The sequence below is a fragment of the Athene noctua genome, unplaced genomic scaffold, assembly GCF_965140245.1.
Source record: "Athene noctua unplaced genomic scaffold, bAthNoc1.hap1.1 HAP1_HAP1_scaffold_307, whole genome shotgun sequence".
NCBI lineage: Eukaryota > Metazoa > Chordata > Aves > Strigiformes > Strigidae > Athene > Athene noctua.
The window spans coordinates 1-23870 of NW_027437768.1; the positions used below are offsets into that span (position 1 = coordinate 1).

At 52.2% G+C, this 23870-nt stretch overlaps 2 protein-coding genes across 10 annotated transcripts; both read left to right on the top strand.

Annotated features, from left to right (window-relative positions):
* The first annotated feature begins 628 nt into the window (after nucleotides 1-628).
* Nucleotides 629-10342, top strand: LOC141955558 (uncharacterized). Of its 9 annotated transcripts, XM_074895254.1 has the most exons (9): nucleotides 634-805; nucleotides 1315-1427; nucleotides 2518-2618; nucleotides 3574-3656; nucleotides 3930-3979; nucleotides 4455-4501; nucleotides 4635-4818; nucleotides 9449-9525; nucleotides 9659-10341. In XM_074895254.1, the coding sequence occupies exons 8-9, from the start codon at nucleotides 9491-9493 to the stop codon at nucleotides 10236-10238; spliced, it is 615 nt and encodes a 204-aa protein (XP_074751355.1). In that variant the 5' UTR covers nucleotides 634-805; nucleotides 1315-1427; nucleotides 2518-2618; nucleotides 3574-3656; nucleotides 3930-3979; nucleotides 4455-4501; nucleotides 4635-4818; nucleotides 9449-9490; the 3' UTR covers nucleotides 10239-10341. The 9 variants fall into 9 exon arrangements, with proteins under 9 accessions (XP_074751360.1, XP_074751358.1, XP_074751359.1 ...); XM_074895255.1 differs by lacking the exon at nucleotides 3930-3979; XM_074895251.1 differs by lacking the exon at nucleotides 2518-2618.
* A 1185-nt stretch (nucleotides 10343-11527) lies between these two features.
* LOC141955562 (uncharacterized) lies at nucleotides 11528-23405 on the top strand. Its single transcript, XM_074895279.1, has 3 exons — nucleotides 11528-11646; nucleotides 22510-22586; nucleotides 22720-23405. The coding sequence occupies exons 2-3, from the start codon at nucleotides 22552-22554 to the stop codon at nucleotides 23297-23299; spliced, it is 615 nt and encodes a 204-aa protein (XP_074751380.1). The 5' UTR covers nucleotides 11528-11646; nucleotides 22510-22551; the 3' UTR covers nucleotides 23300-23405.
* The last annotated feature ends 465 nt before the right edge of the window (nucleotides 23406-23870 follow it).

Consider the following 23870-nt stretch of genomic DNA (forward strand, 5'->3'; position numbering starts at 1 on the left):
GCTCATCCCAAAGGCAAGGACATCCCCGCCCTGTCCGAGGCACAGCACTGAGGCAGCAATACCCCCTTCCCCAAGAGATTCCCCTGCCATGGACCCGCTGCCCCCCTGGACAAAATCTGCATCAGACTAGTGGCATCCTGGAGCAGGCTGCTGTTCCCAGACCTGGGGCTCACCAGCCATGGCACACACCTTTCCCCGAAGCAGGACTGAAGTGGGGGCCTCTCCCAAGCCTTAGAGGCCCCTCCAGCCTGGGGGATATTGGGCCATGGGATCAGTGCCAATGCTGGAATGGCTCCGGACAGAAGCTGGCTGTCTTCATGGCCAAGCCGGGGTCCCCCCCAGCCACCTAAGGGCTGCCCCCTGACAGCCTCTGCCCCATGCCTGCCCCATCCCCACCTGGAAAGCAAACAGAGGCTGAGCCTCCCCAGCCTTGTGCTGAAGCAGTAACTAGCCTTGGGCTGCAGTCCCAGATGTAGAAAAAGAAGCCTGGACGCTGTTTTCCCTCTGGGCGGCTGTCCCCACCTTTCCTGCCTCCTTTCTGCATCTGCAGGGACCTGCTGGCCTGGGACTAAGCCTGCTGAGGGGAAGAGAGAGCAGAGTGTGCTGCGCTGAACCATGCAGTCTGGGTTGGGATGCCGGATTCAAGGGCGTCCCCGAGCATGATGTGGTGTAAAATGTTCAGTCTTACTCCCTCTTCTGCCCCAGGGAGGCCCTTGGAGAAGATGTGGAGCCAAAAGTGCCTGAGGAGGAGGAGGAGGAGGAAGAGCAGAGGAAGAGCCACAAGCACATTGAGGAGTGCAGGCAGGTGTGGCGGTAGGAGGGGAAGATCCTCTTGGGTCCCTGATATTTGGCTTTACCCTTCTTTTAGCTTTGTACAGTGCTTAGTGTCACACAGCAGCATTTATGTGAGAAGCAGCAGGGACAGGAACTCCTCAGGACTGGGTGGTGGGGGATTTGGGGGCTGGATCCTAGGGGTAGGATTTCCCGTGGATTGTAAGGGCGTAGGAGTGACGCCAAGCATCCAAACCAAAACCCCGCCGTGCCTAACCGCATCTGCACGCACGGGGGAAGTGAGAGAGGGGGGTGCTCTGAGCGTGTTCCTCTTGGCGCTGATGGCCTGCGGGGCTTTCCAGGAGAGGGAGGCCCGCGGGTGCTCATCGATCCTGCCGTAGCAGGAGGACAGAGCTTAGGGCTCCACACAGGCACCTCAGCATGGGGACAGGAGCCAGACCCTGGGCAGGCAGGGTTCCTGCAGCATCCCTCCCTCCAGAACGCAGGTCTTTGGGTGTGAAATGTGTGCCGCTTCCTTCACAGAGGCTGGCCAAGCTGCTCTTTGATGGCACGCAGATGGTGACAAATACCCGGGTGGCCGCTGACTTGAGGGAAACACAGAGGAGGGCAGAGGAGGCAGAGCTGAAGCTGCAGAGGTAAGAGACTGCACCGCGGGTCGGCGCTGCTGGGAAGGATGTTGGTGCAGCTTTCTGAGGACATCCTAATGCTGGTCATCCAGAAACACTTGGCAGTTAGGGCTGTGCTGTTCAGAAGGAAAATCTAGGCACCTCCAGGTCCCACCTGCTGTCACGTCCTGCTCCGAAGAGGGAGACAAGTGACGTAGATTCATAAATCCCCAACGGAGCAGAGATTGGTGAGACAAGTCTCAAAGTGCAGACATAAACATTTCTTCATTTCCCACAGTGTGTTGACTGGATACACAATAACTGACTAAGTGAAGAACAAATTATGGCAAGGGATATGATACGCCTTGCGTCCCTTAATGATAACAAGGGGGAAAAGAGAAGAAGAGAGAGAGAGATGGGAAGAGAGGGAGAGAGATCACCAGTCCAGGTTCCTGCGCTGGTTCTGCCAAGGAGGGTTCAGGGATGCATCCACCTGCTTCACTTCACTTCTTCACTTGCTCATCACCGTTATCCTTGCCCCCCCCCCCATTTATACACGCTTTCCTCGGGTCCTTCCCCCAGATTGATCTACATATCACGTGTCATAGGTGTGGGGAGGGGCAAGGCGCTTCGTGGGGTGCTGTAATTAGCATGATCTCGTTAGTCTTTATTAGCATATTCAGGGATGTCAACTTTAATACACGTTTTGTGGATAATGAAGCAAAGATCGCTCACGGGACAGATGCCCCTTGAAACTGTCACCGAAATCCGGGATAAAAATAACTTCTCGACTCCAGTGTGATGCAGATAAGCAGACACTTCTTTACTGACGGCCGGACGTGTAGGGGAGCGCTCTCACCAACAACACGTGCCAGGCACCAGAATCACACACCTTATCTAGAACTTACTCATCCATATTCATTAAGTCTTCATACATAAGCATACAACTTCCAGGAAATCATTCACATATTCTCCTCCTATTTCCGATTCTGCGCAGTAGAGGTTAGAAATGTCTAGAAATGGCTCTGGGTGTAATGGGAGCAGGTGGTCCGTGAGCCGGGGGTCGCCATCTCCCCCTGCCGGAATTACCTTTTGCTTAAGGACACGGTTTTCTTGGCAGGTACCTGCCAGCTGTTACGGTCACTGCCCTCAGTTCCCGTTCATCCTGGACCTTGACAGCTACTTGCATTCTTCTAGTCCTGTACATGTATTATAAATCAGGTTACAAATCGCCTCGTGTTTCGTTACCTGGGTTCTAACCGTTCCTACTAAACAGTTGTGACCAGTCCCTTCAGCCTTGGTACGGGGCTGTACAGGGGATTTTAGAGGAGCAGTCAGTTGCTAGATTCAAACTACAATAAATGTAAAATGATTTTTACTAAAATATCCCTTAATTCTATACTTATATTAAAATCAAACACAATTTAATTTCAGTTGATAATAAAATCAGTAACATTTCCCCCCTTTGAAGGTGTTGAAAATCATTTCAATACTTTCACACTTTTATTCATTTTCATCTTTGAGGCCAAAGTTTGTCTTGCCAGATGATGGTGGTGGCGCGCTGTAGCCTGGTGGCATAGTGGGTACTTCTCTCATCATTCTACGATATATTGCAGCCTATTAGTAAACTGTATGTTACCAACATAATCATCAACAGGACAGTTCATAGCAAAAACAGAATTTTGATTAAGGATTTCAGCCAAGAGCTCAAATTCTATCCTAATCCACTAAAAATGTTTCCTAGCCGATCTTCTGACATATCTTCTCGAATGGTTTCTGTTTCTTTTCCGATTTTGCCTCACAGATCTAAATCCTGTTCTCCATCCTGTGTAACATTCGGGATATGAATGCAGCAATGATCCAGTCTGTCTTTGCGATATCCACACACTCCATGCTCTTTCAACAGAAGCATGTCTAGTGCCATCCTGTTCTGAAGTGTCATTCTAGAAGTTACCTGTAATTGGATGTTTAATTCTTGAAATCCTTTTCTTGTAACATCGGCCAATTTTTCTCCTTGTCCTGTTAAGTGATAAAGCCATTCTCTATTCCTGTAGGACGCTATTGGGTTCAAACAGACTCTAAAGCCCAGCCAATTTTTTACTCCTGTTGTTGGTTCATTCCAAGCGTCATCATCCGTTTCAGACCTTTTGATTCGTTGTAATTTTAAATTTTCCAGGGATCCCTTGAGTGGTGATTTCTTCCCAATCGGACACAGTGTTGGCAGGCCTAAAGTAATTTGTTTCACCTTACCATCTACCGGTAAGTGGGTTGTCCGGGTGCCATCACTTAATGCCCAAACTAAATGCCCTGGGCTCTGAATGGCAGATTTCTTACAACTAGAGGAGTATCCTCTTCTGGGTGTAAAGAGACTAGTCATGGTGAGGTTATTATGAACACCTCGACAATAACAGCCAAACTTTAAAGCAGCTGCCAAATGAGGAATTCTTTGAATTATTAAGTCTGCATTGCTGCAATCATACACCCTTTCACATTTCTACCATGGTACTACATGTCCCTTTCCTTGTCGGGTAGTGCCTTTGTCTACTGTCGGGGGAAGGATTGCAAACACGCCTTTAATCCAGGTACTGTCCCAAGTTTTTAATTTTAATCTACCCGTTTGAACTCTTTTCCTGGTTACTGGATTGTTTTTCAAACATACGTCACATTTTGCAGTTATTAATTTAGCCATGTCTGTCATCTTGACAGATAAAACTTGTTTTTGTAAAGAAGTTACTAAAGCTTCTGCTCCCTAATGACATTCTTGAGGTTTGGTTTGCATTCTTTCTTTTATTAACAAAGGTGGAACTACTGCTCGTCTGTGAGGGGTTACTGTTTTGGAGGGAATTAATGCCATTTGAAATATTCGTTCTCTTGCTGTCCGGTCGGCCAAATTACTTCTAGCAATTTCTTTTGTGTTCCTAATTAGGTGTGCTTTACAGTGCATGATTGCTACCTGATTTGGTTTTTGAACTGCTTGTAATAATTGTCAAATGTAATTTTGATGCATAATATTTGATCCCTGAGAGGACAGTAATTTTTTTTTTTTTTTCCACAAAGCTCCATGGACATGTACCACCCCAAGAGCATACTTTGAGTCTGTCCAGGTATTTACTTTCTTCGTTTCCCTTAGTTCTAAGGTTCGAATCAAAGCAATGAGTTCTGATCTCTAAGCTGATGTGGCACTCGTCAGTGCCTTTGCCTCTCTAACTGTGGTGTCTGTTGTTACCGCATGCCCAGCGTATCGAACTCCTTGCTCCATAAAGCTGCTGCCATCTGTGTACAATTCCCAGTCTGGTTGCTCCAAGGGTACATCCTTCAGATCTTCTCGACTGGAATAAACATACTCGATAGCAGCCAAGCAGTCCTGCTCCAGTGGCTCTTCTTCCTGTGTGGAACTTAAAAACACTGCAGGATTTACCAGGTTAGTTGTTTTTAGACTCACACCATCTTGTTCAGCCAGTACTACCTGGTACTTCATCATTCAGCTCAGAGACAGCCAATGTCCCCCCTTCTGTTCTAAACCAGTTATCACCGTCTGTGGGACACAGACTGTTATTGTGCTTCCCAAAGTTAATTTCTGAGCTGCCTGTGTGAGCATCACTGTTGCAGCCACAGCTCGAAGGCAGTTTGGGCACCCTTTGCTCCCCGTGTCCAGTTGTTTAGAGAAGTATCCGACAGGTCGTTTCCAGCTTCCCGTCTTCTGAGTCAGCACACCCAGTGCCAGGCGTTGTCTTTCGTGAGCCAACAGCTCACAGCCTTTGGTGATGTCCAGAAGTCCTAAGGCAGGCGCAGGCATTAAAGCGGTTCAGTTCTGTGACAGCCCGTTGTTGCTGTGGGCCCCATGTCGAAGGAGAGTTCTTCGGGCCTCATGTAGCAGTTTAGCTGTCAGACCATAACTCATGATCCAGAGGCGGCACCACCCTGTCATTCCTAAGAATGCTCTGAGTTCATGAATATTTTCGGGCTCACATGGCTTCTCAGTGTTCTGTTCCTAATTGCCGCTGCCCTTCTGAAATCTCAAAGTCCAAATATATCACAGTCTGACAAGCTATTTGGGCGCTTTTTTTTTTTTTTTTCCCCCTGGCTACCTTGTACCCATTCGGTGCCAGAAAATTAAAAAGATCTATTGTTACCTGTATGTAGGTAAATCTTTTTTTTTTCTGTAGCAATCAGTGTGTCATCCACATATTGTAAAAGCAAATGTCCAGGTGTTGGTTTGTCCTGTTTCCGTGTTTCAAGCTCTTTTGCCAGCTGATTTCCAAAAATTATCGGGCTATTTCTAAATCCTTGGGGTAGTCTTGTCCATGTCAGCTGCATCTTTGTCCTGTTTGTGGATTTTCCCACTCGAAAGCAAACAATTTTCTGTTTTCCTTCTCCAAGGCATACAAAAGAAAGCATCTTTTAAATCCAGCACTGTAAACCACTGATAAGTCTCCTTTAAAGCTGTTAACAGCGTGCAAGGATTTGCTGCTACAGGATATATACCCTTAACTATGTGATTCACTGCTCTGAAGTCTTGCACTAACCTATATTCACCCGACGGTTTTCTGACTGGTAGAATGAGAGTTTTGTCCTCAGATTCACACTCCTCCAAGAGTTTATATTTCAAAAATTATCAATCAGTTTCTTTCTTATATCTGGTACCGATTGTTCTATAAAAATCCAAGCCAATTATATCTGAGCTGCCTCAGTTTCTACTTTCAAATCAGTATTTATTCTTTCTGGCAGCTTCTTTTAGTCTTCCCAGAAACGCTGAGGGAGATTCATTCTTATCTTGTCTCACCTCATACAATTTAGACCAGTTCAGAAACCTAGGCATGGCGTGTTTAACTCCATGTAAAACCCATTTCTGATACCGACTCAGTCTTTCTCTGTGCTCCACATTATTTGGATCCCCACTGCGGATCCCCAGACAGAAAGTTCTGCTCTAATATTCCACCTGCTGTCCCACTCAATACAGTCACTTCTGCCTGTGCTTTGCCAGCCTCCAATACCATCTGTTTTTTTCTGTATCATCTAACACATTAGCTAAAATCACCTGTAAATCACTCCAGTCCGGGTTCTGTGTTCTGATGATAGTATCTGCCACTCTGCCTGTTCTCTCCGGATCCTCTCTGTACACTCCTGCTGCCTGCTTCCAAGCCATCGAATCCGTCACTGAAAAGGCACTTTCACATACACCGGCCCATCGTTGCCAGCTCCCTGCCGCAGGGGAGCTATTGTTTGTACCTGCTGCCGAGTTCTTTCGAGATGCAGGGGTATGAATTACAACCTCAGACGGCCCTTCATCCACATCCTCTAGTCCGCTACTCTCAGGTTCCTCTACCTGTTCTCTATATTCTCGCCCCCGATGCCGTTCTCCCTGTGGAGGGGATATATCTAATTCTGGCCCTCCATCCTTTTCAGTAGAAGCAATTCTTTCCTTCAAACAATCTTTTCAAGTTCACATGTTGAACAACACTTTTTCACCTTTTTATCGTCAAAAGTTATAGCCATTACTAAATTATCCCTACTAATCAGCTTACATTCTTTCTGCCAATCCTTCCTTTGTCTTAAATAGGAAAAAAAAAAAATCAACATACGGCACTTCATTTCCCTTCTCTTCTACAAAACAGCATTAACTGCAGAATGGTATTATAATGCAGTGTCCCATTCACGAGCCATTTTCCCTGATCACCCAGAGTATACAGAGGCCACCAGCGATTACAATATTCAGTCATCTGACTTTTCCTCAAATCATCATGTACCTCTCCCCAGTGTGCTAACAAACATCCTAACGGAGAAGTTTTCAGAACTTTGTCATTTGCAGCCAGATTACACATCCTTTTGCTTTTAAACAAACGAGTCAGCGTAGATGCCATGGTTCAGTTACTTTGTTAACACAATATACAATCGATCACTCGCTCAAGCCTATCGCTTCGTCCTTCTCCGGCTGCACCCCGCGCGGGATAACAGAACCGCGGATCCGAACCCCACACCCGCTTCGTGCTCAGTTGCACGTCTCACGCTCACAAACACGCTCACACCTTTCTACAGTTACTACGACAAACAAAGGTATATAACACAATACAACACAATTCTTAATTACCGTACAATATTCAATTGACGAAACAACCAGTACCACAACTGAGTGCATAAAAACTTTTAACTTCCAATTAAATGCACTCCTTCTGAGAACTCTACAGCGTATAGGGTCTCTTGTTTCCAAATCCAGCTGTCCAACCCTGCAATAGCTTTCGCTTGTGTCTTACGGGCAGAGGCCTCGGCTTCCAATACACGAGGATCCTCTAGCCCAACCCTGCGCAGCTTTCGCCGCGTCTGACAGGCAGGCTTGTACAGTGGGACTCTAACCCGCTCCTACTGGTGGGACTCTAACCCACTTATCCCAGTACAAAAGAGAAGTGTCTTACCAAAATCCAGGGGACGTCGCGAAGAGCCGCATGGATCGGGGATCGATGGGTGTCCCCGAGAAATCCTCGGTGCCGGCTGGAACCGATCAGGTCCCCGACTCCTCCGGTCTCTCAGCGAGGTCCCATCTGGGGTGCCAGAAACTGTCCCCGAAATCCGGGATGAAGATAACTTACCGACTCCAATGTGATGCAGATAAGCAGACACTTGTTTATTGACGGCCGGGTGCGCGGGTGCGTGCTCTCACCAACAACGCACACCAGTCACAAGAATTATACAGTTTCTATATTATTCATTCATACATATTCATTAAGTATTCATACCTAAACACAAGAATTCCTGGAAATCATTATCATACTTCCCTCCTACTTCCGATTCTGCGCACTGAAGCTTAGAAATGTCTAGAAATGAGTCTGGGGTGTGATTTGGGTCGGTGGCCCATGAGTCGGTGGTCGCGATCTCCCCCTGCCGGAATTACCCATTACCCAGTTTCACTGTTCCTTGGCAGAGATCTGTAAACTGTGACAGTTCATTCTCCCCAGTTCTCATTACTCTCAGGTTGTGGTACTTCTGAGGCATTATCCAATGTATTCTAGGTAATAAATTACTTCTGTGTCTAGACATCTCCAACAACTTCAAACAGAATTATTTTCAATTCTAAATCTAATTCCCTAAGCAGTATCTAGGTGTACCTAGTAAATGATTACTGACCAATTCTTCGGCCTTGGTACAGGGCTATACAGAGGAATTCACAGTAGCATTGGTTTCTGGTTAGATGTGCAAAATGCAAGATGTAAACATGTAACCCTACTAAAATATTTCTGTATTCATACTGGAATCAAACATTATTAATTGTAATAATTCTGATTGGTGTCAAATCAGTGACAGGGGGCCAAGGAGGGCAACGGCATCCTGGCTTGTGTCAGCACTGGCGTGGCCAGCAGGGCCAGGGAAGGGATCTGAGCCCTGGGCTCGGCACTGGGGAGGCCGCCCCTCGATTCCTGGGTTCAGTTTTGGGCCCCTCACCCCAAAAAGGCCATTGAATGACTCGAGCGTGGCCAGAGAAGGGCAACGGAGCTGGGGCAGGGTCTGGAGCACAGGTCTGCTGGGGAGCGGCTGGGGGAACTGGGGGGGTTCAGTCTGGAGCAGAGGAGGCTGAGGGGAGACCTCCTGGCCCTCTGCAACTCCCTGCCAGGAGGGGGCAGAGAGGGGGGATGAGTCTCTGGAGCCAAGGCCCCAGCGCCAGGCCCCGAGGGAATGGCCTCAAGCTGCCCAGGGCAGGGTCAGGCTGGCTCTGAGGAAGGATTTCTGTGCAGAAGGGGCTGTTGGGCGTTGGAATGGGCTGCCCAGGGCAGGGGGGAGTCCCCGGGATCCCTGGAGGGGTTGAAGAGTCGGGCTGAGCCAGCGCTGAGGGATCTGGGGGAGTTGGGAACGGTCGAGCACCCTGGCCGAGATGCTGTGCGTAGTGATGTTCACTGAGGTGTACTTCGTGCTCGGCGCCATGTTTGCCCAGTGGCTCTGGGTATGTGACGGCTGCACCGCGCTGTGGTGGGGAGTGGGATGGGGTGGGTGGGGTGAGGGGCTGTGGGGGTGATGTGGCCTGGGAGCTGCTCCCGTCTCACCCAGCTCTTGGTGTCCTGCAGAGTTCAAGGCAGAAGGCAAAGCATGGGACAGCTGACGCCAAGATGGAGAAGAGCAAACAACCGACCCTGCAGAAATGGTGAGTGCTGGGGGAGGCCCCAGATCCTGCCCCAGACCCTCAGCCCGTGCCCTGCCCGCGCTGGGCAGCCCTGCCCGTCCCGCCGGAGGGGCCGCGGTGCAGCAGGTTCACCTCCCTCTCTCCTCCCCTGCAGTGCCAGCGCGACGTTGCCGAGCACAGAGCGCCTCTGCCCGCTACTGTGGTCACCATCGCTGAGCTCCCTCCCGATGAGCAGCTCCAGTTCTGCGGACACCGTCTGCTCCTTCCCGGAGCCCTGCCCCGGTGCCACGGCAGATCTGGCGGCACAAGAGCGCTCAGGACCCGCCCAGACCCCCAAGGATGATCAGGCGCTGGTGGAGAATCTGGGACCAGCCCTGGGCCAGGACCCCCCACTGGAGAGGTCAGCTGGGACCAGTCAAGGGCAGGTCTCTGGGGATGAGGGCGAAGTGGCACACAGACCCAGGGACGTGGAGCCAGACCCTGACACCCCCGTGACCATGGGCAGCACCATCTGGGCGGCGCCGGGCGGGAGCAGCCCAGCGGAGCCCAGTCCCCAGCAGCGGGTGCCCACGGGCAGGATGCGTGCCTGGGTGGCCCCGGGGCTGTGCAAGGGGGGCCGTGCCCTGCGGGAGTCCCGTGCCCAGCTCTGCAGGCGTGTCAGCGCCTGGTGGAAACGGGACCGGCAGTGCTGCTGCAGGTGCTCCCGCAAGCCCCTGAGGCAAAATTATCCCTGACTGCAGCGGGCAGCCTGGAGAGAGCAGTTGGGGGTGTAGGGCTGGGGAAGTCCCTGCAATGACCCCACCTGAAAAATAAAATATCTTAAAATATCTTTCCTCCATCCCTGGTGCCGTGGTTCTTCCACACAGCCCTTGATGCGCGCCCTCCCCCGTCCCTTTGCCAAACCTCCCCTTTGGGTCCCTTGCTGACCCCCCGCCTCTGCCGGGTCTCCCCCAGGTCCTGGCTCTGGGACGGGGACGTTTGCTCGGCCCAGAGCTGCTCCTGCCAGAGCAGGCAGGGACTGTGCCTGCCTGCACCCTGCTCCTGCCTCCTGCCCCCTCCAGAGCCCGGGGGCTGCGGGGCACCCACTGCAGGAACAGGGGGACCGCACACGTCGGGTCTTTGCCTCTTTTCACCTGGAACACATTCGCTCAACAGTAAAGGTCTTTACTGTCAGGCAGGAATTCTTCCTGGCAGCGCTGGGCGCACTCGCTGTTACCGTCAGTTTGGCCTCACAAGAACCGCCGAAGGCTCAGCTGGAAGCTGTAGAAGGCAGGCAGGCTGTGCTGCAGCGCTGGGTGCTGGGGGGATCGTTCCACCCAAGGGCCGTGCCGAAAGACAAGGGCACGCTTCTCCTGTCACAGCAAAGCAGCGAATATTCCTGTCATTTCCGACACGTACGCACCGATTCCCAGAGGACCGACTGCCCGTGCCAGTGCGTTGTTTGGGGGAGAGTCCCTGCGGGGCTTCCCCAGGTGTCTGCTGGTTTCTCTGCCCTCCCCGGGATGGACCCGTCAGAGCTGCAAACATGAGGTCCTTGGGCACAATCCTGTGCGAGGCCCCTCACAGCTCTGAGCCCCAACTGCGGGCAGGCAGGAGGCAGCAGCTCCCCCCTTTTCCTGAGACTTTGCACTCACAAATCCCAGCTCTCAGGACTCCAAACCCAAACCACCTTTTGGCAGAAAAAGAGCCGCCGTGGCTGTGGCAGAAGAGTCAGAGGTCCCTCGGCCGGAGCTGATCCAGCCGTTCCCTGAGCCAGCGCTAATCAGCACGTGCAAGTATGGAAGCGCAGGCTGTGGCAGGTGTCCCCCCCAGTGAAGATCGGGCTCCATGGCCGCTGGAGCGGAGCAGCTCCTGATTGCCTTTGCTCTCGGGGCTTCCCGGCAGTTGGGGCCTTTGGCCAACGGGAGCCGCTACGGGGCACAGGTCAGATTGGGGCTGGGTGTCAATGGAGCCCTGGGGCAGCCATTTTGAGCTCCTCCCCTCGGGCAGCCATTTTGAGCTCCTCCCCTGGAGCAGCTCGCTGCCGTCGGTCGAGGACTCTCCCCTGGGGTCGGGACGTCGCCCAAGGAAGCTCCTCCAGGTGATCTGGGTCGGGGCGCTGCCCTGAGCAGGTCCTCGAGGTGGAGAGCCCTCGCTTGTCAGGTGAGTGATCAAGCGTTTGGGGTGGCCGTTAAACCCCACAGAGTTCTTTGTTCTGCGTTCTGGGGTGCCGTTGAACCCTGGAAAGCTGTTCTGTTCTCCGCGCACAGACATTCGAACCTGCAATTTACGGAGAGCTAGTTTCCTGCGCTCGTCGTAATTTGTCATTATTTTGGTGGGGGGCTGTCTAATTGAGAGCAGCCGTAAGGCCCGCGCTCCTCCCGCTGAGGCCGCCGCGGGCTCAACCCGAACCCCCCCACTCCTCACCCCGGGGAAGGCCCTTCCCCCGGCGCGGGGAGCAGCACGAGGTCGGGGCCGCCGGGCTCCGGCTGCGCGTTCACCCCCCGGCGGCCGGGCTCGAGCGGGCTGTCGGAGAAGCCCCGATCGCTGCCGCCCGTGTGTGCGGGCGGCACCAGGCGGCGGCGCGGCCCGGCCCGGCGGCGCAGAGGACACGGGGCCCCGCGGCCGTCGCTGCCCCGCAGCCCGGCCCGAGCCCCGCGCTCGCGCCCGCCCCTCGCGGCCGCCGCCGCCCGGCGCGGGAGCGGGAACGGGCGCCGCCGTTTGCCCGGCGCCGCCGTTTGCCCGGCGCCGCCGTTTGCCCGGCGCCGCCGTTTGCCCGGCGCCGCCGTTTGCCCGGCGCCGCCGTTTGCCCGGCGCCGCCGTTTGCCCGGCGCCGCCGTTTGCCCGGCGCCGCCGTTTGCCCGGCGCCGCCGTTTGCCCGGCGCCGCCGGGGCCGGTCCGGCCGCGCCGCGCATGCGCTGTGTCTGCGGGGCCGCGTGAGGCGGGGAGCCGGCGCGGAGGCGGCTCGGCGGGGCCCGGCCCCGGCCCTCAGCCCCCGCGGCCCCGACCCCGGCGCCGAGGAGCGCGTCGCCGCCCGCCGCCCTCGCGTCGCCGCCCTCCTCGATGCCGAGCCCCGGCGAGAAGCGGCGCTCGTCCCCGGTGCCCCGGCTGCGTGGGCCTGACCCCCAGCCGCCCCCGCCGCCCAGATCGGAGCCGGGTCCAGGCCCCTCCCTGCCCCGGACCGGCACCAAGTCCCTCACCTTCTCCCCACAGCCCGGTTCAGGTCACAGATGATCTCCCCTCCCCAGAACGGTGCCGGGCTTGATGCCCCCACCCCCAGGCCGGGGCCGGTTCCACATCCTGCGCCCCGAGCTGGCAGCCAGTCCTGACCCCAGCCCGGGCCAGCACAGGCTCAGAGACCGACTCCAGGTGTCAGAATATCCCCTGTCCCACAACGGCACTGGGGCCAGGACCCCTACCAAAAACTGGCGGGGGGCAGCCACCCGATGTGGCCTTGCCAGCCTTCACGGGACCCGGGATCTCTCCCCAAACTGGCCTTGGCGCTCCCCTGAATCCCAAGCCAGAGACGCTCCCCGTTCTCTGCCAGATATTAGGAGCACGGGGACCTCCCGATGTCTGCTCATCCCAAAGGCAAGGACATCCCCGCCCTGTCCGAGGCACAGCACTGAGGCAGCAATACCCCCTTCCCCAAGAGATTCCCCTGCCATGGACCCGCTGCCCCCCTGGACAAAATCTGCATCAGACTAGTGGCATCCTGGAGCAGGCTGCTGTTCCCAGACCTGGGGCTCACCAGCCATGGCACACACCTTTCCCCGAAGCAGGACTGAAGTGGGGGCCTCTCCCAAGCCTTAGAGGCCCCTCCAGCCTGGGGGATATTGGGCCATGGGATCAGTGCCAATGCTGGAATGGCTCCGGACAGAAGCTGGCTGTCTTCATGGCCAAGCCGGGGTCCCCCCCAGCCACCTAAGGGCTGCCCCCTGACAGCCTCTGCCCCATGCCTGCCCCATCCCCACCTGGAAAGCAAACAGAGGCTGAGCCTCCCCAGCCTTGTGCTGAAGCAGTAACTAGCCTTGGGCTGCAGTCCCAGATGTAGAAAAAGAAGCCTGGACGCTGTTTTCCCTCTGGGCGGCTGTCCCCACCTTTCCTGCCTCCTTTCTGCATCTGCAGGGACCTGCTGGCCTGGGACTAAGCCTGCTGAGGGGAAGAGAGAGCAGAGTGTGCTGCGCTGAACCATGCAGTCTGGGTTGGGATGCCGGATTCAAGGGCGTCCCCGAGCATGATGTGGTGTAAAATGTTCAGTCTTACTCCCTCTTCTGCCCCAGGGAGGCCCTTGGAGAAGATGTGGAGCCAAAAGTGCCTGAGGAGGAGGAGGAGGAGGAAGAGCAGAGGAAGAGCCACAAGCACATTGAGGAGTGCAGGCAGGTGTGGCGGTAGGAGGGGAAGATCCTCTTGGGTCCCTGATATTTGGCTTTACCCTTCTTTTAGCTTTGTACAGTGCTTAGTGTCACACAGCAGCATTTATGTGAGAAGCAGCAGGGACAGGAACTCCTCAGGACTGGGTGGTGGGGGATTTGGGGGCTGGATCCTAGGGGTAGGATTTCCCGTGGATTGTAAGGGCGTAGGAGTGACGCCAAGCATCCAAACCAAAACCCCGCCGTGCCTAACCGCATCTGCACGCACGGGGGAAGTGAGAGAGGGGGGTGCTCTGAGCGTGTTCCTCTTGGCGCTGATGGCCTGCGGGGCTTTCCAGGAGAGGGAGGCCCGCGGGTGCTCATCGATCCTGCCGTAGCAGGAGGACAGAGCTTAGGGCTCCACACAGGCACCTCAGCATGGGGACAGGAGCCAGACCCTGGGCAGGCAGGGTTCCTGCAGCATCCCTCCCTCCAGAACGCAGGTCTTTGGGTGTGAAATGTGTGCCGCTTCCTTCACAGAGGCTGGCCAAGCTGCTCTTTGATGGCACGCAGATGGTGACAAATACCCGGGTGGCCGCTGACTTGAGGGAAACACAGAGGAGGGCAGAGGAGGCAGAGCTGAAGCTGCAGAGGTAAGAGACTGCACCGCGGGTCGGCGCTGCTGGGAAGGATGTTGGTGCAGCTTTCTGAGGACATCCTAATGCTGGTCATCCAGAAACACTTGGCAGTTAGGGCTGTGCTGTTCAGAAGGAAAATCTAGGCACCTCCAGGTCCCACCTGCTGTCACGTCCTGCTCCGAAGAGGGAGACAAGTGACGTAGATTCATAAATCCCCAACGGAGCAGAGATTGGTGAGACAAGTCTCAAAGTGCAGACATAAACATTTCTTCATTTCCCACAGTGTGTTGACTGGATACACAATAACTGACTAAGTGAAGAACAAATTATGGCAAGGGATATGATACGCCTTGCGTCCCTTAATGATAACAAGGGGGAAAAGAGAAGAAGAGAGAGAGAGATGGGAAGAGAGGGAGAGAGATCACCAGTCCAGGTTCCTGCGCTGGTTCTGCCAAGGAGGGTTCAGGGATGCATCCACCTGCTTCACTTCACTTCTTCACTTGCTCATCACCGTTATCCTTGCCCCCCCCCCCATTTATACACGCTTTCCTCGGGTCCTTCCCCCAGATTGATCTACATATCACGTGTCATAGGTGTGGGGAGGGGCAAGGCGCTTCGTGGGGTGCTGTAATTAGCATGATCTCGTTAGTCTTTATTAGCATATTCAGGGATGTCAACTTTAATACACGTTTTGTGGATAATGAAGCAAAGATCGCTCACGGGACAGATGCCCCTTGAAACTGTCACCGAAATCCGGGATAAAAATAACTTCTCGACTCCAATGTGATGCAGATAAGCAGACACTTCTTTACTGACGGCCGGACGTGTAGGGGAGCGCTCTCACCAACAACACGTGCCAGGCGCCAGAATCACACACCTTATCTAGAACTTACTCATCCATATTCATTAAGTCTTCATACATAAGCATACAACTTCCAGGAAATCATTCACATATTCTCCTCCTATTTCCGATTCTGCGCAGTAGAGGTTAGAAATGTCTAGAAATGGCTCTGGGTGTAATGGGAGCAGGTGGTCCGTGAGCCGGGGGTCGCCATCTCCCCCTGCCGGAATTACCTTTTGCTTAAGGACACGGTTTTCTTGGCAGGTACCTGCCAGCTGTTACGGTCACTGCCCTCAGTTCCCGTTCATCCTGGACCTTGACAGCTACTTGCATTCTTCTAGTCCTGTACATGTATTATAAATCAGGTTACAAATCGCCTCGTGTTTCGTTACCTGGGTTCTAACCGTTCCTACTAAACAGTTGTGACCAGTCCCTTCAGCCTTGGTACGGGGCTGTACAGGGGATTTTAGAGGAGCAGTCAGTTGCTAGATTCAAACTACAATAAATGTAAAATGATTTTTACTAAAATATCCCTTAATTCTATACTTATATTAAAATCAAACACAATTTAATTTCAGTTGATAATAAAATCAGTAACATTTCCCCCCTTTGAAGGTGTTGAAAATCATTTCAATACTTTCACACTTTTATTCATTTTCATCTTTGAGGCCAAAGTTTGTCTTGCCAGATGATGGTGGTGGCGCGCTGTAGCCTGGTGGCATAGTGGGTACTTCTCTCATCATTCTACGATATATTGCAGCCTATTAGTAAACTGTATGTTACCAACATAATCATCAACAGGACAGTTCATAGCAAAAACAGAATTTTGATTAAGGATTTCAGCCAAGAGCTCAAATTCTATCCTAATCCACTAAAAATGTTTCCTAGCCGATCTTCTGACATATCTTCTCGAATGGTTTCTGTTTCTTTTCCGATTTTGCCTCACAGATCTAAATCCTGTTCTCCATCCTGTGTAACATTCGGGATATGAATGCAGCAATGATCCAATCTGTCTTTGCGATATCCACACACTCCATGCTCTTTCAACAGAAGCATGTCTAGTGCCATCCTGTTCTGAAGTGTCATTCTAGAAGTTACCTGTAATTGGATGTTTAATTCTTGAAATCCTTTTCTTGTAACATCGGCCAATTTTTCTCCTTGTCCTGTTAAGTGATAAAGCCATTCTCTATTCCTGTAGGACGCTATTGGGTTCAAACAGACTCTAAAGCCCAGCCAATTTTTTACTCCTGTTGTTGGTTCATTCCAAGCGTCATCATCCGTTTCAGACCTTTTGATTCGTTGTAATTTTAAATTTTCCAGGGATCCCTTGAGTGGTGATTTCTTCCCAATCGGACACAGTGTTGGCAGGCCTAAAGTAATTTGTTTCACCTTACCATCTACCGGTAAGTGGGTTGTCCGGGTGCCATCACTTAATGCCCAAACTAAATGCCCTGGGCTCTGAATGGCAGATTTCTTACAACTAGAGGAGTATCCTCTTCTGGGTGTAAAGAGACTAGTCATGGTGAGGTTATTATGAACACCTCGACAATAACAGCCAAACTTTAAAGCAGCTGCCAAATGAGGAATTCTTTGAATTATTAAGTCTGCATTGCTGCAATCATACACCCTTTCACATTTCTACCATGGTACTACATGTCCCTTTCCTTGTCGGGTAGTGCCTTTGTCTACTGTCGGGGGAAGGATTGCAAACACGCCTTTAATCCAGGTACTGTCCCAAGTTTTTAATTTTAATCTACCCGTTTGAACTCTTTTCCTGGTTACTGGATTGTTTTTCAAACATACGTCACATTTTGCAGTTATTAATTTAGCCATGTCTGTCATCTTGACAGATAAAACTTGTTTTTGTAAAGAAGTTACTAAAGCTTCTGCTCCCTAATGACATTCTTGAGGTTTGGTTTGCATTCTTTCTTTTATTAACAAAGGTGGAACTACTGCTCGTCTGTGAGGGGTTACTGTTTTGGAGGGAATTAATGCCATTTGAAATATTCGTTCTCTTGCTGTCCGGTCGGCCAAATTACTTCTAGCAATTTCTTTTGTGTTCCTAATTAGGTGTGCTTTACAGTGCATGATTGCTACCTGATTTGGTTTTTGAACTGCTTGTAATAATTGTCAAATGTAATTTTGATGCATAATATTTGATCCCTGAGAGGACAGTAATTTTTTTTTTTTTTTCCACAAAGCTCCATGGACATGTACCACCCCAAGAGCATACTTTGAGTCTGTCCAGGTATTTACTTTCTTCGTTTCCCTTAGTTCTAAGGTTCGAATCAAAGCAATGAGTTCTGATCTCTAAGCTGATGTGGCACTCGTCAGTGCCTTTGCCTCTCTAACTGTGGTGTCTGTTGTTACCGCATGCCCAGCGTATCGAACTCCTTGCTCCATAAAGCTGCTGCCATCTGTGTACAATTCCCAGTCTGGTTGCTCCAAGGGTACATCCTTCAGATCTTCTCGACTGGAATAAACATACTCGATAGCAGCCAAGCAGTCCTGCTCCAGTGGCTCTTCTTCCTGTGTGGAACTTAAAAACACTGCAGGATTTACCAGGTTAGTTGTTTTTAGACTCACACCATCTTGTTCAGCCAGTACTACCTGGTACTTCATCATTCAGCTCAGAGACAGCCAATGTCCCCCCTTCTGTTCTAAACCAGTTATCACCGTCTGTGGGACACAGACTGTTATTGTGCTTCCCAAAGTTAATTTCTGAGCTGCCTGTGTGAGCATCACTGTTGCAGCCACAGCTCGAAGGCAGTTTGGGCACCCTTTGCTCCCCGTGTCCAGTTGTTTAGAGAAGTATCCGACAGGTCGTTTCCAGCTTCCCGTCTTCTGAGTCAGCACACCCAGTGCCAGGCGTTGTCTTTCGTGAGCCAACAGCTCACAGCCTTTGGTGATGTCCAGAAGTCCTAAGGCAGGCGCAGGCATTAAAGCGGTTCAGTTCTGTGACAGCCCGTTGTTGCTGTGGGCCCCATGTCGAAGGAGAGTTCTTCGGGCCTCATGTAGCAGTTTAGCTGTCAGACCATAACTCATGATCCAGAGGCGGCACCACCCTGTCATTCCTAAGAATGCTCTGAGTTCATGAATATTTTCGGGCTCACATGGCTTCTCAGTGTTCTGTTCCTAATTGCCGCTGCCCTTCTGAAATCTCAAAGTCCAAATATATCACAGTCTGACAAGCTATTTGGGCGCTTTTTTTTTTTTTTTTCCCCCTGGCTACCTTGTACCCATTCGGTGCCAGAAAATTAAAAAGATCTATTGTTACCTGTATGTAGGTAAATCTTTTTTTTTTCTGTAGCAATCAGTGTGTCATCCACATATTGTAAAAGCAAATGTCCAGGTGTTGGTTTGTCCTGTTTCCGTGTTTCAAGCTCTTTTGCCAGCTGATTTCCAAAAATTATCGGGCTATTTCTAAATCCTTGGGGTAGTCTTGTCCATGTCAGCTGCATCTTTGTCCTGTTTGTGGATTTTCCCACTCGAAAGCAAACAATTTTCTGTTTTCCTTCTCCAAGGCATACAAAAGAAAGCATCTTTTAAATCCAGCACTGTAAACCACTGATAAGTCTCCTTTAAAGCTGTTAACAGCGTGCAAGGATTTGCTGCTACAGGATATATACCCTTAACTATGTGATTCACTGCTCTGAAGTCTTGCACTAACCTATATTCACCCGACGGTTTTCTGACTGGTAGAATGAGAGTTTTGTCCTCAGATTCACACTCCTCCAAGAGTTTATATTTCAAAAATTATCAATCAGTTTCTTTCTTATATCTGGTACCGATTGTTCTATAAAAATCCAAGCCAATTATATCTGAGCTGCCTCAGTTTCTACTTTCAAATCAGTATTTATTCTTTCTGGCAGCTTCTTTTAGTCTTCCCAGAAACGCTGAGGGAGATTCATTCTTATCTTGTCTCACCTCATACAATTTAGACCAGTTCAGAAACCTAGGCATGGCGTGTTTAACTCCATGTAAAACCCATTTCTGATACCGACTCAGTCTTTCTCTGTGCTCCACATTATTTGGATCCCCACTGCGGATCCCCAGACAGAAAGTTCTGCTCTAATATTCCACCTGCTGTCCCACTCAATACAGTCACTTCTGCCTGTGCTTTGCCAGCCTCCAATACCATCTGTTTTTTTCTGTATCATCTAACACATTAGCTAAAATCACCTGTAAATCACTCCAGTCCGGGTTCTGTGTTCTGATGATAGTATCTGCCACTCTGCCTGTTCTCTCCGGATCCTCTCTGTACACTCCTGCTGCCTGCTTCCAAGCCATCGAATCCGTCACTGAAAAGGCACTTTCACATACACCGGCCCATCGTTGCCAGCTCCCTGCCGCAGGGGAGCTATTGTTTGTACCTGCTGCCGAGTTCTTTCGAGATGCAGGGGTATGAATTACAACCTCAGACGGCCCTTCATCCACATCCTCTAGTCCGCTACTCTCAGGTTCCTCTACCTGTTCTCTATATTCTCGCCCCCGATGCCGTTCTCCCTGTGGAGGGGATATATCTAATTCTGGCCCTCCATCCTTTTCAGTAGAAGCAATTCTTTCCTTCAAACAATCTTTTCAAGTTCACATGTTGAACAACACTTTTTCACCTTTTTATCGTCAAAAGTTATAGCCATTACTAAATTATCCCTACTAATCAGCTTACATTCTTTCTGCCAATCCTTCCTTTGTCTTAAATAGGAAAAAAAAAAAATCAACATACGGCACTTCATTTCCCTTCTCTTCTACAAAACAGCATTAACTGCAGAATGGTATTATAATGCAGTGTCCCATTCACGAGCCATTTTCCCTGATCACCCAGAGTATACAGAGGCCACCAGCGATTACAATATTCAGTCATCTGACTTTTCCTCAAATCATCATGTACCTCTCCCCAGTGTGCTAACAAACATCCTAACGGAGAAGTTTTCAGAACTTTGTCATTTGCAGCCAGATTACACATCCTTTTGCTTTTAAACAAACGAGTCAGCGTAGATGCCATGGTTCAGTTACTTTGTTAACACAATATACAATCGATCACTCGCTCAAGCCTATCGCTTCGTCCTTCTCCGGCTGCACCCCGCGCGGGATAACAGAACCGCGGATCCGAACCCCACACCCGCTTCGTGCTCAGTTGCACGTCTCACGCTCACAAACACGCTCACACCTTTCTACAGTTACTACGACAAACAAAGGTATATAACACAATACAACACAATTCTTAATTACCGTACAATATTCAATTGACGAAACAACCAGTACCACAACTGAGTGCATAAAAACTTTTAACTTCCAATTAAATGCACTCCTTCTGAGAACTCTACAGCGTATAGGGTCTCTTGTTTCCAAATCCAGCTGTCCAACCCTGCAATAGCTTTCGCTTGTGTCTTACGGGCAGAGGCCTCGGCTTCCAATACACGAGGATCCTCTAGCCCAACCCTGCGCAGCTTTCGCCGCGTCTGACAGGCAGGCTTGTACAGTGGGACTCTAACCCGCTCCTACTGGTGGGACTCTAACCCACTTATCCCAGTACAAAAGAGAAGTGTCTTACCAAAATCCAGGGGACGTCGCGAAGAGCCGCATGGATCGGGGATCGATGGGTGTCCCCGAGAAATCCTCGGTGCCGGCTGGAACCGATCAGGTCCCCGACTCCTCCGGTCTCTCAGCGAGGTCCCATCTGGGGTGCCAGAAACTGTCCCCGAAATCCGGGATGAAGATAACTTACCGACTCCAATGTGATGCAGATAAGCAGACACTTGTTTATTGACGGCCGGGTGCGCGGGTGCGTGCTCTCACCAACAACGCACACCAGTCACAAGAATTATACAGTTTCTATATTATTCATTCATACATATTCATTAAGTATTCATACCTAAACACAAGAATTCCTGGAAATCATTATCATACTTCCCTCCTACTTCCGATTCTGCGCACTGAAGCTTAGAAATGTCTAGAAATGAGTCTGGGGTGTGATTTGGGTCGGTGGCCCATGAGTCGGTGGTCGCGATCTCCCCCTGCCGGAATTACCCATTACCCAGTTTCACTGTTCCTTGGCAGAGATCTGTAAACTGTGACAGTTCATTCTCCCCAGTTCTCATTACTCTCAGGTTGTGGTACTTCTGAGGCATTATCCAATGTATTCTAGGTAATAAATTACTTCTGTGTCTAGACATCTCCAACAACTTCAAACAGAATTATTTTCAATTCTAAATCTAATTCCCTAAGCAGTATCTAGGTGTACCTAGTAAATGATTACTGACCAATTCTTCGGCCTTGGTACAGGGCTATACAGAGGAATTCACAGTAGCATTGGTTTCTGGTTAGATGTGCAAAATGCAAGATGTAAACATGTAACCCTACTAAAATATTTCTGTATTCATACTGGAATCAAACATTATTAATTGTAATAATTCTGATTGGTGTCAAATCAGTGACAGGGGGCCAAGGAGGGCAACGGCATCCTGGCTTGTGTCAGCACTGGCGTGGCCAGCAGGGCCAGGGAAGGGATCTGAGCCCTGGGCTCGGCACTGGGGAGGCCGCCCCTCGATTCCTGGGTTCAGTTTTGGGCCCCTCACCCCAAAAAGGCCATTGAATGACTCGAGCGTGGCCAGAGAAGGGCAACGGAGCTGGGGCAGGGTCTGGAGCACAGGTCTGCTGGGGAGCGGCTGGGGGAACTGGGGGGGTTCAGTCTGGAGCAGAGGAGGCTGAGGGGAGACCTCCTGGCCCTCTGCAACTCCCTGCCAGGAGGGGGCAGAGAGGGGGGATGAGTCTCTGGAGCCAAGGCCCCAGCGCCAGGCCCCGAGGGAATGGCCTCAAGCTGCCCAGGGCAGGGTCAGGCTGGCTCTGAGGAAGGATTTCTGTGCAGAAGGGGCTGTTGGGCGTTGGAATGGGCTGCCCAGGGCAGGGGGGAGTCCCCGGGATCCCTGGAGGGGTTGAAGAGTCGGGCTGAGCCAGCGCTGAGGGATCTGGGGGAGTTGGGAACGGTCGAGCACCCTGGCCGAGATGCTGTGCGTAGTGATGTTCACTGAGGTGTACTTCGTGCTCGGCGCCATGTTTGCCCAGTGGCTCTGGGTATGTGACGGCTGCACCGCGCTGTGGTGGGGAGTGGGATGGGGTGGGTGGGGTGAGGGGCTGTGGGGGTGATGTGGCCTGGGAGCTGCTCCCGTCTCACCCAGCTCTTGGTGTCCTGCAGAGTTCAAGGCAGAAGGCAAAGCATGGGACAGCTGACGCCAAGATGGAGAAGAGCAAACAACCGACCCTGCAGAAATGGTGAGTGCTGGGGGAGGCCCCAGATCCTGCCCCAGACCCTCAGCCCGTGCCCTGCCCGCGCTGGGCAGCCCTGCCCGTCCCGCCGGAGGGGCCGCGGTGCAGCAGGTTCACCTCCCTCTCTCCTCCCCTGCAGTGCCAGCGCGACGTTGCCGAGCACAGAGCGCCTCTGCCCGCTACTGTGGTCACCATCGCTGAGCTCCCTCCCGATGAGCAGCTCCAGTTCTGCGGACACCGTCTGCTCCTTCCCGGAGCCCTGCCCCGGTGCCACGGCAGATCTGGCGGCACAAGAGCGCTCAGGACCCGCCCAGACCCCCAAGGATGATCAGGCGCTGGTGGAGAATCTGGGACCAGCCCTGGGCCAGGACCCCCCACTGGAGAGGTCAGCTGGGACCAGTCAAGGGCAGGTCTCTGGGGATGAGGGCGAAGTGGCACACAGACCCAGGGACGTGGAGCCAGACCCTGACACCCCCGTGACCATGGGCAGCACCATCTGGGCGGCGCCGGGCGGGAGCAGCCCAGCGGAGCCCAGTCCCCAGCAGCGGGTGCCCACGGGCAGGATGCGTGCCTGGGTGGCCCCGGGGCTGTGCAAGGGGGGCCGTGCCCTGCGGGAGTCCCGTGCCCAGCTCTGCAGGCGTGTCAGCGCCTGGTGGAAACGGGACCGGCAGTGCTGCTGCAGGTGCTCCCGCAAGCCCCTGAGGCAAAATTATCCCTGACTGCAGCGGGCAGCCTGGAGAGAGCAGTTGGGGGTGTAGGGCTGGGGAAGTCCCTGCAATGACCCCACCTGAAAAATAAAATATCTTAAAATATCTTTCCTCCATCCCTGGTGCCGTGGTTCTTCCACACAGCCCTTGATGCGCGCCCTCCCCCGTCCCTTTGCCAAACCTCCCCTTTGGGTCCCTTGCTGACCCCCCGCCTCTGCCGGGTCTCCCCCAGGTCCTGGCTCTGGGACGGGGACGTTTGCTCGGCCCAGAGCTGCTCCTGCCAGAGCAGGCAGGGACTGTGCCTGCCTGCACCCTGCTCCTGCCTCCTGCCCCCTCCAGAGCCCGGGGGCTGCGGGGCACCCACTGCAGGAACAGGGGGACCGCACACGTCGGGTCTTTGCCTCTTTTCACCTGGAACACATTCGCTCAACAGTAAAGGTCTTTACTGTCAGGCAGGAATTCTTCCTGGCAGCGCTGGGCGCACTCGCTGTTACCGTCAGTTTGGCCTCACAAGAACCGCCGAAGGCTCAGCTGGAAGCTGTAGAAGGCAGGCAGGCTGTGCTGCAGCGCTGGGTGCTGGGGG

Excerpts from the sequence above, each read along its gene's own strand:
- LOC141955558 (XM_074895259.1), top strand. The coding sequence starts at position 9,491 with ATGGAGAAGAGCAAACAACCGACCCTGCAGAAATG. Across the intron at positions 9,526-9,658 it reads CAACCGACCCTGCAGAAATG|TGCCAGCGCGACGTTGCCGA; the intron begins GTGAGTGCTGGG and ends CCTCCCCTGCAG.
- LOC141955562 (XM_074895279.1), top strand. The coding sequence starts at position 22,552 with ATGGAGAAGAGCAAACAACCGACCCTGCAGAAATG. Across the intron at positions 22,587-22,719 it reads CAACCGACCCTGCAGAAATG|TGCCAGCGCGACGTTGCCGA; the intron begins GTGAGTGCTGGG and ends CCTCCCCTGCAG.